This window comes from Mytilus californianus, unplaced genomic scaffold (assembly GCF_021869535.1).
Source record: "Mytilus californianus isolate M0D057914Y unplaced genomic scaffold, xbMytCali1.0.p SCAF_3, whole genome shotgun sequence".
NCBI classification, from domain to species: Eukaryota; Metazoa; Mollusca; class Bivalvia; order Mytilida; family Mytilidae; genus Mytilus; species Mytilus californianus.
The window spans coordinates 11890309-11909876 of NW_026262679.1; the positions used below are offsets into that span (position 1 = coordinate 11890309).

General features: G+C 31.5%; 1 protein-coding gene across 4 annotated transcripts in view; it reads right to left on the bottom strand.

Annotated features, from left to right (window-relative positions):
- LOC127732961 (myb-like protein X) overlaps positions 1-19568 on the bottom strand; it is a 60718-nt gene that overhangs the window by 12798 nt on the left and 28352 nt on the right. For 3 of the 4 annotated variants that reach the window (XM_052242191.1, XM_052242190.1, XM_052242192.1), the window contains 2 exons: positions 18823-18866; positions 17637-17772 (listed from right to left, as the gene is read on the bottom strand). In XM_052242191.1, coding sequence (XP_052098151.1) covers positions 17637-17720 — 84 coding nt within the window. In that variant the 5' untranslated portion in view covers positions 17721-17772; positions 18823-18866. Of the gene's footprint in view, positions 1-1696; positions 1975-17636; positions 17773-18822; positions 18867-19568 lie in introns of those variants that run through there. The other variant, XM_052242193.1, reaches the window with a different exon arrangement.

A 19568-nucleotide genomic window follows, 5' to 3' on the forward strand; every position in this document is an offset into this window, starting at 1 on the left:
ACTGAATGTAGATTCTTAAATCTTGTGGCACTCACCCTACATGGTGCATAAGACGCCCATCTCGACCTGATGTATCAGAAACAGGGATTAGAAAAATGCAAAATAAAAACTAACAAACAGATTAAGCTCTAGGTATCAACACAAAATAAAGCACTTTACAGTAAATCGAATTTGAAATAATTGGTGCACATCTTCATTGCCTGTAAGAGTCAGTGAGAGTTTCATTGTTGCGGTTAAAAAAGTGTGACAAAAACACAGACAACCATTAAAACACTAACATTTTTCTTCAAATAAATAAAAATATGTATTCAAAGAGAACAGGTTTAAGAAAACTTTGAAAATTATTTTTTCAGCACAATAAAAACAGCTGACAAACCTTTTATAATTGCCAACAAACTCCTAGAATTTTATATTATATCGGATATCATAGTTAAATTATGATATGATACTTTCGTGTAGGAAGTGTTAAACAGTATTTTTAGCTGACTGTTATTTCATGCTGCTTAAAAACAACATAAACACTCCTACTTGACACTTACAACAATAATTGAAAAATATCAATTTCATAATCAACAGGTAAAATTTATATAAATTATATTCTCAGAGAAGTATACATTCTAAACATGGATTTCATCAAAGTAATCAAAAAATTATGTACATTATGAATATCTTCATCCATTAATTGCACAAAAATAGATCTCTGGTATATTTGAACTGTGTAAACAAAGCTGCAAGTCTCATCTTCTGAGAGGATGGGGTAAAAGCTTGAACAAGCAATCATCTATAGATAACATTCTGTTGTATCTGGGCTACACAAGTTATTTGTTTGTCTGACTTACTTTACTCCAATGTGTTTGTCCATAGAATCTATCCGTTATAAGAAATAGTGTTTGGTTGTGCTGTTCCAGACGAGGCTGATGCCCTAACGGCAATAATAATGCACATCTTGTCATCATTGTCAGTTTGTCATGTGAGTGTTAGAACAGGTGCCCTCCATTTTAACATTCACCTGTCTTCTTAATTAGTTACTAATTACAGGTATTTTGATCCATTACTCAATTTAACCTGCCAATAGTACCTGTTAGTGACCAGAGTATATCTACCACAGTATATAATTATATATAATTACTTCCTTTCTGTCCAAGGCTAGCCTTGTGATGTTATTTCTCTTAGGCCATATTAAAGAATATCAGTATATTCATTCTCACATTTTACAAAAAAAAATTAAAGGTTGCTGGGGAAAATGGAGTATGAGGTGGTGTTGCATGGAAATATGTAAATTTCAACGAAAAAATATTTTTCTTGTTTATGTCTCTTAATTATACATACATTGAAGCTAAATAACAAAGATCACAAAGTTTGTTTAAAAGTGACATTGAACATATACTAACAAAAATTGAATAGAAAAGAAAATTTTAATATTTTTATCATACAGGAAATATTATGTTTGAAAAGGAAACTTTTTACAATGCGTCTAACATTATCCAATGTACATGTAACTTTATAATATTCTAATTCAAACAAATTATCTTTTCAATCCCACATGAATATTTTAACATACGGTAATGTCAAATACAAGTAATCTTTTTCATACATTCATGCTTAATATATATATATATAATTTTTCCATAGAATGGCTGTAAATCTAATAATCTTATGTATTCAGAAAATTAAAATTAAAACTGAATATCCTTACCAGATGAAAATTCCCACACTAATACCACCAGGCAATACACAAATATATGCAATTTTATAATAATACAAAAAGTGCCTTGATTACATTGAAGCGTTATCCATCAAGGTTTGACACATCATTATGTTCGTGAAGTTTTAATGTATGGTGACTTTAATGAATTATCTGTTAAATCCAAGGTGTGAAAAATCAACACAAATCTTTGATCCAGAAACATTAACTTGCTTTTCTACTAATGAATTCTCTCCCTGAAGGTGTTTAAAAAAATGTTATCTTTTGAAATTACAAATACGTACAAGATTACCATCAAAACTTATGTTAAATGAAATAACAGGTGTATAAACAACAACATGTAAAAAGCTTCCTTATTCCCTAATGTGTCTTGACTATTTTTATTTACTAGTAATTGGTTTCCTTATATGGAGACAATTAAAAAAATAATAACATGCAGAAAATAAAAAATAAATATGTATGTATGTCAGTCAATGAATTGATAATTTGTCTTTCTCATTTCCTGGATTGTTGATTGGATATTCTTTTCAAAAGGTTACAATAAATCCTGTGCCTTTTTTGTGTGAATTATATGATACTGCAATTGTTAGAAGATAAGAAACCAACAATGTTAAAAGTGAAATTAAAAAAAATCAAAATCTAGATGACATGTAAAACACATTAACGGCATGGAGACAGATGAAAATAAAAACAAGCAGAGACAAACAACAGATACTGAGAACTCAAATTTTGGGGAATAACAAATCCAATCAAAACAAAAGCTCTTAAAGGCCAAACATATTCTCATTTACAACATGATGCCAATAAATGTAATTAGATATCCTGCATTTATCATGCTTTACCATGAAACAAGGTTTAATTGCTGAAAGACCATCATCTGAAGCCCTCATGGGTGTATCTTATACATAGATATAAAAAGATGTGGTATGAGTGCCAATGAGACAACTCTCCATCCAAGTCAAAATTTATAAAAGTAAACCATTATAGGTCACAGTACGGTCTTCAACACGGAGCCTTGGCTCACACCGAACAGTAAGCTAGAAAGGGCCCCAAAAAATTACTAGTGTAAAACCATTCAAACGGGAAAACCAACGGTCTAATCTATATAAAAAACGAGAAACGAGAAACACTTATGAACCACATCAACAAACGACAACTACTGAACATCAGATTCCTGACTTAGGACAGGTGCAAACAAATGCAGCGGGTTTAAACGTTTTAATGGTACCAAACCTTCACCCTTTTTCTGAAACAATAGTGTAACATCACAACATAGAAAGACACACTATAAAATATCAACTGAAATAGCTTAACTCAATGCATGCAAAACCAATAGTATCGCTTGTGGTCAAAGTGGTTTATGAATTGAATTTTGTAAGGTCAAGCTCAGTACAAAAATGTGAAACCTATGGTGAAGTATGTATATGCTCATCTGTGTTTCACTCACTATCCAGTGATTGTGAAGCTCTTCAGAATCAAAACAAATATGATGATATATACTATATGCAAGTGATGCAGGCACATTGCTCCTAAGAAAAGGGAAATTCACTATTTTGAAAACCAGAATAATGTTGTTGTCATTTATGTTAGATGTGATAACAGATAAAGGATAAGAAGAAATGGAAAATTAATTGCAAAACAGTATTGTCAGATGGGTTAATCTTTGAACAACTGACAAAACAGTATTGTCAGATGGGTTAATCCTTGAACAACTGACAAAACAGTATTGTCAGATGGGTTAATCCTTGAACAACTGACAAAACAGTATTGTCAGTTGGATTAATCCTTGAACAACTGACAAAACAGTATTGTCAGATGGATTAATCCTTGAACAACTGACAAAACAGTATTGTCAGATGGGTTAATCCTTGAACAACTGATAAAACATAAAGTAAAATATTTCATATGTATGTCAGCTTTGAGGTTGGATATAATAGGATTATAGTAAAACATGTCATATGTATGTCAGCTGTGAGGTTGGATATATTAGGATTACTGTAAAACACGTCATATGTATGTCAGCTTTGAGGTTGGATATAATAGGATTACGGTAAAACATGTCATATGTATGTCAGCTGTGAGGTTGGATATATTAGGATTACAGTAAAACATGTCATAAGTATGTCAGCTGTGAGGTTGGATATATTAGGATAACAGTAAAACATGTCATATGTATGTCAGCTGTGAGGTTGGATATAATAGGATAACAGTAAAACATGTCATATGTATGTCAGCTGTGATGTTGGATATGATAGGATAACAGTAAAACATGTCATATGTATGTCAGCTGTGAGGTTGGATATATTAGGATAACAGTAAAACATGTCATATGTATGTCAGCTGTGAGGTTGGATATATTAGGATAACAGTAAAACATGTCATATGTATGTCAGCTGTGATGTTGGATATAATAGGATAACAGTAAAACATGTCATATGTATGTCAGCTTTGAGCTCGAATTCATGTTTTTAGTGTGTAAGTTGTTTATCTAACTTTATCATTACAGATGAGTTATAGTGGTATATAAGGCTTTTGTCCTCCATTTTGTCTTGACTAAGATTGATATTTTCTGTTGCAAATCAGTCCGTCATTAATATGACAAAATAACCAAAATATCCTACAAAATATCCTTCGCATTTTGTATTTTTTTTTTTTAATAAAAACCAGTTTATAGATAACAATTAATATTTGCACCAGTACCTGTGCCAAAGTATAAATTCAGGAGATAAAAAGATGCAAAATTTTTCTAAGTTATCTTTACAATGCACCAGTGTTTCTGAGCTGGTTTTATTTTTTTTTTTTTTTTTTTTTTTACACTTTAAGATTTCCAATATCTACCCTAGAGCTATTGATGAGAACTAAGTTTTGATTAGTATAAAACTTAAACTTCAGTATATTGAAATTTTGTTTTATTCAATAATTCAACAACAGTGTAATAATTGTAAATTATAATGAATATTGTTTAAGAAAAATGTAGAGACTATTAGTTTGACTCTTTTTGGAGGATTATTTATTCTTTTCAAAACTGTCCAAACTCTTCATTTAATAAAAATAAAACAGAAATGATCTGAAAAGATTTTTGTAAAAATATCAAAGACATGAATAATAAATACTGTTTTACTTTCAAGAAGAAAAATTTCTTTAAATAAAAATATCTTAAATGAGAAAAAATCATCCTACCCTAGAGGACCATGGAAATCCTAGTTTTCTCCTATCTTCATATAAAACCTTATTAAATATAGACATAACTCTGACAGGATTAAATGATCAGGCAAAGTAACAAGGGTGGCGACCAATGTTCACTTCCTAGCATCCTAAATATCTTCCTTTCCATATCTAAACAGTCACCGTACAAACTTCAAAATAACGCTTATCTGTCTCTTGTCACTTTCAGTCTCGTTACTTCACCTTTTAAGGTTAAAAATAAAATACCCTTTCATTGTCAGGATCAAAAGATTACCTTTTTTATCTTATAAACATCATATAATCCCTTAAAGAACATGATTTGCTTAAAAGGCTTGCCTTGTTAATACAATGACTTATACAAGAAGACCATATACAAATTATTCACTTTTCAACCAAAAACATTATTGGTAAAACATTGCAAACCATAGCATCTACTACCCAACGAAGTGATTTCAAATGACTGTCAAATGACCCTCACCTTGATATCAAGTAGGGTATGCCCTAATCTTGACTAAACTTTATTAACATAAATGTAAACCTTTTGATGAAAATGGAATTAAAACTCTGTCTGGTCTGCAAGTTGTTTTTCTTGCAAATCTATGAAATCTTACTCTGACATTCATCAGGGTTCATTTTCTCACTATGATAAAATATCATATCGCAACTTCATTAAAATATATACTTTATTATGCCTTTAAGTGATGCAATTTTGTGACTTTCATCTTAATTTGCCTCTGACCTTAAAACCACATAACTTGCTAGAATGTCTTCTATCCTGTTTCTTATATATATTTTTCAAAATGCATAAAATGTTAATTAGGCAAAATAAGGTTGATTCTAGTTACTGTGAAACTTAACAGAACCCCCCCCCCCCCCCCTTCCTTTAAATTGCTTTGACTTATCCAGATATTTGAGGGCAAGGAGTAAACCATCTTATTATTTATTTACTCAGTTTAAAACTGAATATTGCAGATTTTCAGCTCACCAATGTTTAATATAAAAATAAAACAATAATACAACAGTACTATAACATATGTAAGAAATCAATTCTCATTCTACTTCATTCAATGCCAGTCTTGTTACATCTAAATCACACAGTTTTTTCTAATAAAATAGAATTTACAAACAAACATTTTTTTTGCGTGAAACTTTAACATTAGCATAAGCTCATATTGTCTTTTTAAAATTCTGAAAAATGTATCATATAACAAAACAACCTTATATATACACGATTCTCCTGCTCTAAAATCAAGTTTTGTTCTAAGACATATCTTTATATTTATCTTCATTTCATACAATGAAATATCTGATTTCTTTTTTTATCAATGAAAATTGAAGGTGAAGTATTAAATGGTGATTTATTATTTATCTATTACACATTTTCTCCGGTAGTAATACAACATCTTCTAATGAGCATGGAGTATCAGATGTATAAGTATACAAAAATCAATATTAACAAAGTCAGTAAGATATTGTTTCTAATGGAAATTAAAACATAGAATATAAGGGTTTCTTGTATTCTTATATACGTGGATTAAATAAGAAATCTGTAAAGTGTTCACCATGTCCAGCCTGTTTTCACTGTTGTTAGTGTTATGTCCAGCCTGTTTTCACTGGTGTCAGTGTTAATAGTGTTATGTCCAGCCTGTTTTCACTGTTGTCAGTGTTAATAGTGTTTTGTCCAGCCTGTTTTCCCTGCTGTCAGTGTTAATAGTGTCATGTCCAGCCTGTTTTCACTGTTGTTCGGGTTAATAGTGTTATGTCTAGCCTGTTTTCACTGGTGTCAGTGTTAATAGTGTTATGTCCAGCCTGTTTTCACTGGTGTCAGTGTTAATAGTGTCATGTCCAGCCTGTTTTCACTGTTGTCAGTGATAATAGTGTCATGTCCAGCCTGTTTTCACTGTTGTCAGTGTTAATAGTGTCATGTCCAGCCTGTTTTGACTGTTGTTAGTGTTAATAGTGTCATGTCCAGCCTGTTTTGACTGTTGTTAGTGTTAATAGTGTCATGTCCAGCCTGTTTTGACTGTTGTCAGTGTTAATAGTGTTATGTCCAGCCTGTTTTGACTGTTGTCAGTGATAATAGTGTCATGTCCAGCCTATTTTCACTGTTGTTAGTGTTAATAGTGTTATGTCTAGCCTGTTTTCACTGTTGTCAGTGTTAATAGTGTCATGTCCAGCCTGTTTTCGCTGTTGTTAGTGTTAATAATTTTGTACGCCAGACGGAGCATTTAGTCTACCAAAGACTCATCAGTGATGCTTGAATCAAAAAAGTTAATAGGCCAAATAAACTACGAAGTTGAAGAGCCTTGAGGGCCAAAAATTCTGAAAGGTTTTGCCAAATAAATCTAATATAATCTATTTCTGTGGTCGAAAATCCTTAGTATTTCAAACAATTTAAAGTTTTGTAAACAGATGGTTTATAAATGTGACAATATCAATGATAATTCATGCCAACACATTTAATAATGAAAAAATTAGGATTCAACTCTAAGTGCATACAAATAGCAGACAGAAACAGGAAAACAAAAAGCAGACAGTAACAGGAAAACAAATAGCAGACAGTAACAGGAAAACAAATAGCAGACAGTAACAGGAAATAGAAACAGTTACCTTTGCGTAAAACATTCAAATTATAAAAAGCATATTAACCATATATATTTTAACAGAAACCACATGTAATAGAAACCTAAACAGGAGATATACATAGTGATATGTGAGTCATAAAAATCCCCACTCAGTATCCATCTACAAGGACTTAAAACATCCTGTTATACTACAGTACTTTTGTAAAGAATTTTGCATATACATGTATTTTTAATGTAAGGGTAAATGCTCATATGATTTCTTTTCTAGATTATTTCTAGATTATTGGCACTTATCCCTTGTAAAATGTACTGAAGACCCTATGTTGAAATTGAGACATGTTTTTGTTTCTTGTTTCACTGTGTTACTGGGTTGCTGTCTAATTGACATATAAGTATCACCCACATTCTTCGTGCATAACAGCTGCTATTCATGTGACAGGTTAACCTCTTTTGGGAGCACAACTTGCCTTTAGAGAACAACTTAAAACAGAAACTACTCTTTATACAATTTTAAGAGACCCCTTTTTAGTGTAGTTAAGGTTCTACTGTATTCAATCAGTAAATGAAGTGCAATTTTTAAAGAGTGATATAGGCAATTTCTATTTACTAAACACTTGATTAAGTTCTTCAGTTCTTTCAAAAGAATTAATTTGTGAATTGTCATTACATAATAAAAAAAAAAGTGCCTCTTATATAGCCTTAAAGGCATGTAATATAAAAAAATCATTTAGATGCTAAAGAAGTTTTTAAACAATACATTTCAGAGGTGGGGGTGTATGATGCCCACTTTTGATTAGAAAATATATCATTTTTATCATAAAATCATAAAAAAAAAAAAAAATTCGCCTGGCTCCACTCGGCAGTAAATATACAGGTTTCTGGACATTCATCCCCTTTCAAAAATCTGCATCAGCCACTGCTTTTTAGTCCTTGCTAGTGGCAAGACATTCGACTTTGTAATTTCAAACAAAACTGACATTTGAGAATTATTAATTGGTGTAAAGGTTAAACTTTTCAACCAAATAATCACTGTGATGACTGACAGTACATTTACTAGCTGTCCTAGTTCTATACAAGTTATTTCAAAAGAAATTTAAAAACTCCCATTTCGTGGTAAATAGTGCCTCTAGCCGTAAATACACATATTTTAACCAATCTTTCAGAAGCTACAGAACAGCATTTCCCCCCACCCCCAAAGCATTTGACCTTGTAATTTCAACAAAATTGACATTTCAGAATAAAAAATTGGTATTTTTTTAACCAATTAATTGCAGTACAGACTTTCAATACATCTTTAACTGTGGAAGTACCTTTGTTAGTGTAAATCAATTTCTGTGGTTTGTTAAAACATCAGTGGTTTGTGGTCTTATAAATTAATGAAGTTAAAATTTACGTATTCAAACTAAATGGAAAATATTCATTTCATTAGGTACAAAATTTTGTGGTTGAAAGAAATGACAAAGTTTTAAATCATCAAAATTAGTATCTCATGAACATTAAAAAATTCACAGTATGAATTTTTTATTGATTCATGAATTACAAAGGTAGCTTATATGCCACAATACACTCTTAAGACTGGAACTTAATTTTCTAGAAGGGATCCTGCAAGATTAATATAGAACACCAATGAAGCAACTACCTGGCAGAGACTGGAGGACAAGGATGAAAACAAAATTAATATAGAACACCATACCGTGATAAACCCTCATGTTCTACATTTTCACAATTATGGTTCTATGAGAGAAATCAGAAATATCTTTAAAAATAAAATTCAAAAAGACTACTACCAGTATTTAAAAATTTCAATTCCTCTGACATATAATTCTTAAAATATCAGCCCTTGCTTATTCTAATCATAAACCCTTGTCGACAGCCATGTCACTAAACGTAAACCCTTGTCGACAGCCATGTCACTAAACATAAACCCTTGTCGACAGCCATGTCACTAAACATAAACCCTTGTCGACAGCCATGTCACTAAAATATCAGCCCTTGCTTATTTGATCATAAACCCTTGTCGACAGCCATGTCACTAAAATTACAGCCCTTGCTTATTTGATCATAAACCCTTGTCGACAGCCATGTCACTAAAATATCAGCCCTTACTTATTTGATCATAAACCCTTGTGGACAGCCATGTCACTAAAATATCAGCCCTTGCTTATTTGATCATAAACCCTTGTCGACAGCCATGTCACTAAAATATCAGCCCTTGCTTATTTGATCATAAACCCTTGTCGACAGCCATGTCACTAAAATATCAGCCCTTACTTATTTGATCATAAACCCTTGTGGACAGCCATGTCACTAAAATATCAGCCCTTGCTTATTTGATCATAAACCCTTGTCGACAGCCATGTCACTAAAATATCAGCCCTTGCTTATTTGATCATAAACCCTTGTCGACAGCCATGTCATTAAAATATCAGCCCTTGCTTATTTGATCATAAACCCTTGTCGACAGCCATGTCACTAAAATATTAGCCCTTGCATATTTGATCATAAACCTTTGTCGACAGCCATGTCACTAAACATAAACCCTTGTCGACAGCCATGTCACTAAAATATCAGCACTTGCTTATTTGATCATAAACCCTTGTCGACAGCCATGTCACTAAAATATCAGCCCTTGCTTATTTGATCATAAACCCTTGTTGACAGCCATGTAACTAAAATATCAGCCCTTGCTTATTTGATCATAAACCCTTATGGACAGCCATGTCACTAAAATATCAGTCCTTGCTTTATTTGATCATAAACCCTTGTGGACAGCCATGTCACTAAAATATCAGTCCTTGCTTTATTTGATCATAAACCCTTGTCGACAGCCATGTCACTAAAATATCAGCCCTTGCTTATTTGATCATAAACCCTTGTCGACAGCCATGTCACTAAAATATCAGCCCTTGCTTATTTGATCATAAACCCTTGTCGACAGCCATGTCACTAAAATGTCAAATATCTGGCTGTTACTTGAAAAGGATGAATTGTAGTATTACTTCCAATGTTTTCTGTCTGATACAGAGAGTACTTATAAAGAGTCTTCTTTTTTATTCCTTCCAGCATGATGTACACAATAAGTTTAGTATTTTTTTGATATTTCAATTTTCTTGGAGTAGCTTCCTATTCAATAAAATCTTTGTCAAAATCCTGATATTTACACTTTCAACTAGGCTTTGAATACAAATATAACAAGTAAAACTGTGAGCTACTGCTCACTAATGATACCCCCGCCGAAATATTTCGGTAAACAGGAAGTTGTTGAGTGATGAATCTGAAACGCATCACACGGTATAGCTGACTTATATAAACCCTGAAACCAAATTTCAGAAATCCTTGTCAAGTAGTTCCTGAGAAAAATGTGACTAAAATTTTCAACTTGGCTATCATGTGTAAAATAATACAAGTGTTCGGTAAACAGGAAGTTGTTGAGTGATGAATCTGAAAACGCATCAAACGGCGTAACTTACTTATATAAACCCTGAAACCAAATTTCAGAAATCCTTGTCAAGTAGTTCCTGAGAAAAATGCGACGAAATATTCATGGGACGGATGGACTGACGGATGGACTGATGGATGGACTGACGAATGGACTGACGGAAGGACAGACAGAGGTAAAACAGTATACCCCCACTTTTTTAAAGCGGGGGTATAATAACATGTTCAATAGCATACATGCAGCATAGAAAAACAATGATTGTGTGTTTATTTAGACTTAAGTATTTGGATGAATTAATTTTCACAATAGTAATTATTCTTCCTTGGTAGGGACAATTAACAGATACACATTAATGTTGCTCAGCTATCAATGTTCAGGTGCTTCATTATTTAAATATTTATGGACTTAAAGAAATTTTTGAAAATTTTAACGTTTTTCAATTAAGAGTATTTGCCAAAATTGGAGAAATTTTCCACAAAAGATATGACAGAGGAAATCCCATTCAAAAAATTAAGTGTCTATCATCAATTATGCTTTAGATTCAGAAACTAAATTTAACATGTAGAAGATTAAAAAATTAAATTGTGTAATAAATAAATGTACTACACATCAACATAAAAATACCAACTGAAGGTTGTGATAAGAATAATTGGACCTACCCATTTTTTCTTGCTCTGTGAAGTTATAATATCCTCCATCCCCCTGAGGTGTGACAAAACATTATGAAAGATGATGGCATATCTCAGATATTGATTTTTCTGACAAGAAACAAAGTTACCTGATTTCTAATTATCTGACAGGTATTATATCTAATTAAAGCTTTGAAATATATCTTTTGCACATATTTTTTTACCAAAATACGTCAACAGATTATTGGGTGTGAAATTCTAATACACAAAAAACCAATGAAGAATTATTTATGGTAGACCAATCATAGATGAAAAGCTTGTAAATTTATGATTGTCAGTAAGCTTAATGGAATGTGATAAAGCACATTAGTTTTAGGTCAATCAGCAATACATGTAGGAATCTATAAAGGAGCAATGGTAAAAATGCAAATTTGGTAATTAATTCTACACACTAAACTTCCATGTGTAAACTGTATCTTTGTTTTGGTAAGACCTCTGCTGCATTGCACATAACAATGCAAAATAAAAATAACTGATAATGAAGATTGTAAATCTAATATGTAGCACATATCATTTCATCACGCATAAGGTTGACAAATATATTACCAAGGATACTAAAAAATCCATTAAATACAAAATATACTGACGAAGTAACTTTGTGACATGATATCATATATATTTCAGTTCATACTAAAATGGCAAATTATAGAATGTATAATAGAATAACTAATTGTAATGGGGTATTAACAAATAATAACATCATTTTTTATACTTTGCCAAAAGGTAGATTAAATCATGTCATTTTCGAAAATATAATAATAAAAGAACAGAGTTCCAATGTCCCCCGCGATTACACATATTTCATTTGTCCATTAGGGCAATAACTAATATTTTACTATTTTTGTTTTGTTTGTTCTTTAAAACTATTTACAATATCTTATAGAAACATAGGCTTGAGAGCACTTACAACACAATTCTACATTTAACTAAAATTTCCAAGGGGCTTAACTCTTTTAAAAATAGTTGATCGGTACTGATTTAGCAACATTGTTAAAAAAACCTTTGATATAAATTTCATTAATAACTGACTATAAAAGCGTTTACATGACTGGACATACAGAAGGACGCCCAGTATTTCTATGTCCCCCGCAACACATCATGCTGGGGGCAACTGGCTACAAAAGTTTAAGCATTAAACTTGTTTTCAAGAAAAAATTGCAAAATTGTCTGCATTTAAATGTAAAGTCACATATATTAATTGCATTCCTGCGATTAATGATGGCAAAAGACCACATACTCCCTCAAGTAACATTTAGAGACATTACTACAATTGGCATATTGCATTAATGCCAATTTGAAAAGAATATAAATTTTAATTTGCCCTAAAAAAAAAATTTAGTTTGAGTCAGAAAATAAATATTTCATTATAAAATTACCAGAATGGCAGATCATATTAATTTTACATTTCATGAGTTAGTCCCAGGACAGCAGTCACATGGTGTTCAATGAGTTTATGTTATGGATGTTATTAAGAAGATTCAAGCAATAACTTACATCAAAATCAGATTTCTTGATATGCCTGCATCCATTAGAAGAAAAGAATGATGTGTCCATGGGACACAGACCATGGACACAGATGCCCCACTTGTTAATATGCAACAGTCAATGTACCATGAATTTTTCCATTTATACAGGTACATAACTTGAGAACAGTAAGAGTAATGCAACTCAAATTCGAACTTGATATGTGTTTGGTAGTAATAAGTATTATGTATAAGTTTCATAACATTTGGCTGAGGCAAAATAAAGTTAGAATGGGGAAATGGCAAATTCAGCAATTTTTCCATTTACTATCGGACATTTCTTGAGAACGTTTGGTAGTAATTAGTATTGTGTATAATTTTTTAATAACAATTGGTTGAGACAAACTAAAGCTAGAGAACTGTAACCATTTTCGGAATGTATGTATGTACGGATGTACAGGCGGTTAAGGGTAAACCTTAATGCTCCCTTCGCCTAGCTGCAGATGCATAACAAAATTGATTTGTTCTGGAAATGTAGCAGACGTATGGTAGAGGTGAAATTACATGGACACAGTACATTAGAAGTGTTGCTAACAAATATTCTGCCAGAATGGACATGTAAATATGTTAATGTACATATGTTGTCTATGTGCTTGCTGTTTTATGGTAAAAAAGACTTTTATTGCTATTTTATGTCTTTAAGTAAAAAGTTTAAGAAACCTATATAAAATAAAATGATAAAAAAATGTTGGAATAGGACCATTATTCAAAACAAACAAAAAACAACTGAAAAAAAAAAGAAAAATTTCAAACTTTTTAAAAACTTTTTCTACATGAAAATTCACATGATTAATGCTTAAGAAAATCTTTATGCACAAAATTGTATTTGCTTTTATGTACATGGAGGCAAGATAGTAATAGAAGTATTTAGTGATAAAAGAAAGATTTGCCAATAAATTGCATTTAAAACTCATCAATATAAGATTGCTTCCTTGGAATCAATAAATTCAGCAATATATGCCTTAGTCCAAAGACATCACTTGATGAGGAATAAGTGCATGATTTCCTGCTTAAATGAGAGGTCAAGCTAGAATACAACAAAAAGACCATTTATAAAGACAGCATGGACCAATTTGTAAGATTTCTCGGACCACTTAATACAACTCAGTTAGGAACAAGCTTGCAAATGACAAGACCAATATATATATAAGCGTGTATTGAATGATATTTGTTGTATTTATAGATGCATCTTTGAAACTAAAGATAGGAACATCTTTTGTATAAAAAAAAAGAAGAAGAAACACTTTACCTACAGGTTTTATATATTGTACCCTACTTTAAACACAATACAACCATCACAGTATTTTTTCAAGTTAAATCATTATAAGTTAGATTAACTTCACTATTTCATGAGATGGTGATCAGCTTTTTCTTTCTTTGCCATAAATTCCTCCACTATCTGGAGCACCACAGGATATGTGTGTAACAGAGCAATAAAGAAAATATGCGTATTTAAAAAAAAAATGCATGTGCAGGCCTAAGTTAAATGTCTACGCAACTACACAGTACAGCAACACAGTCATATAAACATTTACCCACCACCTATAAAAAACCGCAATGTACAGCATTCTTAATTTCAAAGTTTACCATTGGTTTTAAAAGTCTTTCTTGTCCAATCACATAGCCTCACAGTTAAAAAGTCTATTTCTCATGTGATTTAAAACAAGCTGTTCTAACAACTGTCACTGGTTGCCTTTCACTATAAAATGTCCTATGTGTAACATCCAATCAATATCAGATACATTTTCTTAAGCTTAAAATTTATCCTTAAAATTAATCTAGTAAAGATATTTTAGCTTAACTTAATTTAATGCCACAGGATTTATCTACTTAATCCTTCAGCCTTAATGATCTCCTTAGGCATAAATTAATGAGTAGTAATAGATGTATGTTAAAAACAAATATCAAATAGCACCAAAGCAACTGAAATCATAATTTTGAGCACAACATTTAAGTCATCGAAATGAACATTCTAATGCAATTCGTTTAGAACGATAATTTTCATTGGACGTTGACAAATATTTTGAAGGGTTAGATTCCACGTTCTACCAGTCCATATCTAAGGAATGCCACCATTTTGAATTCAATATTTAAACCATTCAGAAGCGTATGAAAAGTATCCATATGTCTACTGTTTATATTTGACATCAGGAGTATACCTATGAAGTCACATTGTTTAGATACCAAAGATGATGTAACATTTTCTCAGACTTTTTCATTTAGGGCATTTTTAAACCAAAACATTTACTAAAACCAAATGGAATTTATTATAATATGTGGCATTTGAATGGAGATAACTGTGTTGTATTTTAAGCTTTGCCTTTGTATTATTAATTTTACTGTCACAAATACGAAGGCCAAGCTTAACATACAATACAGTTATCCCCTAATTTCAAAAGCTTTTAAAGCCAACAGAAATGATAGAATTAGCTCAATTGGTTTGAAAACAGGCTGACCTGTTTTCAAACTTCCTCAATTTGTCTTTCATACTGATCCATCGTGTCTTGGTCCAATTCAATTACCCCCAATTTAGGCATTTCAGTTTCAAAGCATTTTTTTTAATAGAAAATATACAGAACAGCACATGGGAAACAACAAAATATCATACATTAAAATTGTAGTAATAGCAAGAAATGTAGAGTATACATCATGATTAAATAAAAAGAGGTGTAAGGTGAAATGTAGAGTATACATCATGATTTAATAAAAAGAGGTGTAAGGTGAAATGTAGAGTATACATCATGATTTAATAAAAAGAGGTGTAAGGTGAAATGTAGAGTATACATCATGATTTAATAAAAAGAGGTGTAAGGTGAAGGTGAAATGTAGAGTATACATCATGATTTAATAAAAAGAGGTGTAAGGTGAAATGTAGAGTATACATCATGATTTAATAAAAAGAGGTGAAGGTGAAATGTAGAGTATACATCATGATTTAATAAAAAGAGGTGTAAGGTGAAGGTGAAATGTAGAGTATACATCATGATTTAATAAAAAGAGGTGTAAGGTGAAATGTAGAGTATACATCATGATTTAATTAAAAGAGGTGTAATGTATAATAAAGAATAGAACCCTCCCCTTTCAAACCATTTATTAATTATTAACTTAGGTTTATATTACATTATATTTTTCTGCCAAATATTATAAAAAGTCAAAACCTGCAATGTCTCTCAACAATTCTGCCAGTCTTAATTGTACAGATATTAACACAAAAATCTATCACCCATACTTTACCTTATATTTTTCTCAGTCTCATTGTAGTCCATAAAATTCTCATATTCATCACAGATTAATATACATTCCAATTATAGAAATAGTCATCATTGTGATTCATCAAAAATAGATCAGCATATGATTTTATTACAACTCTCTGTGATTAAATCTTTAGACATTGGCAAAAATGTAAATGTTCCTTGTTCAGAAAAAAAAAGTTCCTGTAGCCCTTCATTTAGATAATTATTCATAAAAGTGCAACAAATAGCCAATTTTAACATTATACTAGACAAAGTGATGCCCCAGCACTCCACTCTGAAGTATCTGTATTATAACAAAGTCAATTTAGAACTTTCTTTGAGATATTGTGTGTCTGGGAGACACAAATGATTCCTTAGCAGATGCAAAGTGTTATTTTAAAATACACAAAGTTGAGCATGGGAGCACATAGGTCTATGGTTCACTGTAGGAGGAGTTATCCGGAAACTCTATGCACCTCTTATGCGAGTATATACTCCAAAATGACAAAATTCAACTATCTCCCAAAAGAGCAAATATTTATAAAAATCAAAACCTTGTCCACATGCACACCTTCAATATATGTACAAACAGCCAGCAAAGTGAAAACTTCCTAGCATTCAAACTGTAGGAGAAGTTATTTGGAAACACTATGCACCTCTTATGCAAGTAAATATGCCAAAAAATGACAAAGTTCAACTATCTCCCAAAAGAGCAAATATTATCAAAAATCAAAATCCTGACCATATGCACACCTTCAATATATGTACAAACAGCCAGCAAATTGAAAACTTCCTAGCATTCAAACTGTAGGAGGAGTTATGCGGAATAACTGTAAGGTTATGCACCTCTTATACTCCAAAAAATGACAAAGTTCAACTATCTCCCAAAAGAGCAAATATTAATAAAAATCTAAACCCTGACCACATGTAGGAGGAGTTATGTGGAATAACTATATACCCATAAAGGGACGGACGGACAGGGGTAAAACAATATGCCCCCCAACTTTTAGTTGCGGGGGCATAAAAACAGGTAATGATGGGTATTGTTAGAAATACAATCTACTGTTTCCACCAACCTTGTAGCAATTAACACTATATACCTCTTTTCCCTGGTGCCCAGTAACGACATTTTCATGTCTCTAATTGCAATAGATAGACTACCATAATACCTTCATACCTTTTATTCCCTTTATTCTCCATTATTAATTAGGTAATAATTAGGCCTAAATTACTCGATATATCTATGGTGGACTGATTGATTTACCTATATACATACCTCGAGATCAATATCTGATCCTTTCCTGAAGAGACAGATCTTACTAACACTAATCTTAGTTGGAACTTCATCAATCTCCTTCATCTTTAAGCAATCAATTCTCTTTCATCAAACAAACGTGGGCATCTTTTCATATCTGCAGATTAAAATGTTATAATGAACATGACCTTTTATATGGAAGTTCTACCTGTTCAAAGCAAGTTAATTTCAGTGCATTTTTGATTTGGTTAAATCCATTGATTGTTTTTTATTTCTGTCAATGTGTTTGTTTACTTTTCTAACCTAAATGTACATCATACAACTAAATTTTAAATGTAATGTCTTTTTGAAGCTTAAAGTCTAACAGTTGACATTGATTTTGGACTTTCTGTAATAGGCTAACTACTTTTGACAAGGACCACACTTAAAAACTACCTAGATAAGACATGAATTCCATAGTGCTGCCATGTTGTTAAAAATTATAGTCACACATACAAAAATCCTTTTCATATTATTCATTTAAGATAAATCTTGATTGATCAAGATAAATGTGCCTAATTATAAATCAGCAATTTCCTTTAAAATTTCTAATCTTATATTATAATCAACGGAAGACCTAAGATGTTGTCCAATACTAAAACTGATGATTCTAAAAAGATGTGAGGTCTTTGTTATATTCTAATCTGCTCATTGATTCTTCATTATTGACAATTGTAAGAAGTCTCTTTAAGAAATCATTTTTTTCAAATATTTTTTCTCTAAATACAATCTTCAAGCTTTTTCTTTTGAAATATTGTTAAATTGAATTTGAAAGTACATTATAAGCATTAGTTAATATTTTTGACCTTTTCTAATATCAACTACAACCTTTTTTTTAATTGAAGATACAAAACCATGTAAAATATATTACCATTTAAAAACTTCTGAAAATAGAACACATTCAAAGGCAGGTATCAGATATTACAAGATTCTTTGTTTGTTACCAGTACATTTTTTCTGTGTCTTCATTGTTTAAATAGTGTATTGTTTCTTGCTACGAACAAGATTTTCAGCTAACTTGACTTTGTGGCTCTTTTTAAGCATTCTATATGGTATGAGTTAATGTTCATAAGACCAAATGAATATTCTTTTATTAATACAGTTAAAATATTGAAATGCTGTCTCAGGATGACTGTGGTTATTTTGTGCTTTATACTTATAAATTTACCTTTGGTTACCAATGATGCGGTTGAAACTTTTCTAACTCATTATCTGCAATAAACAAAGGCACTTTTAATCATATTAACCTTTGAGTACAATTCATTAAATGAATAACTACAATATTATTGGACTTAATATGGATGGAGAGTTGTCTCATTGGCACTCACACCACATCTTCTTATATCTAAGACTGTGCACATAATATAAATGCTTGTAAAATTCTAAAACTAGGACAATAAAAATCAGAAGTCCAGATTTGGCATATTACACTGGATAAATCCATATTGGCCCAGTTCTCACATACGAGACTGGATAAATCCATATTTGCCCAGATCTCACATACGAGACTGGATAAATCCATATTTGCCCAGATCTCACATACTAGACTAGATAAATTCATATTGGCCCAGTTACTATCCAGATCTCACATACTAGACTAGATATATCCATATTGACCCAGTTACTGTCCATATCTCATTTCCAGGACTGGATAAATCCATATTGGCCCAGTTTTTTGTCCATATCTCATTTTCAGGACTGGATACATCAATATTGCCCCAGTTACTGTCCAGGACTTGATAACTCCATATTGGCCAAGTTACTACATTTAACCTCTTATAAAGGACATCTATTTTGTATATATACAAGTACTAGTATACATTAATTATTTTTACTTTAAAAAGTTTTTTTTCACCACTTGTTATCTTCGAACCCATAAATGCTGGAAAAAAGACACATTGACAGGATGACAAA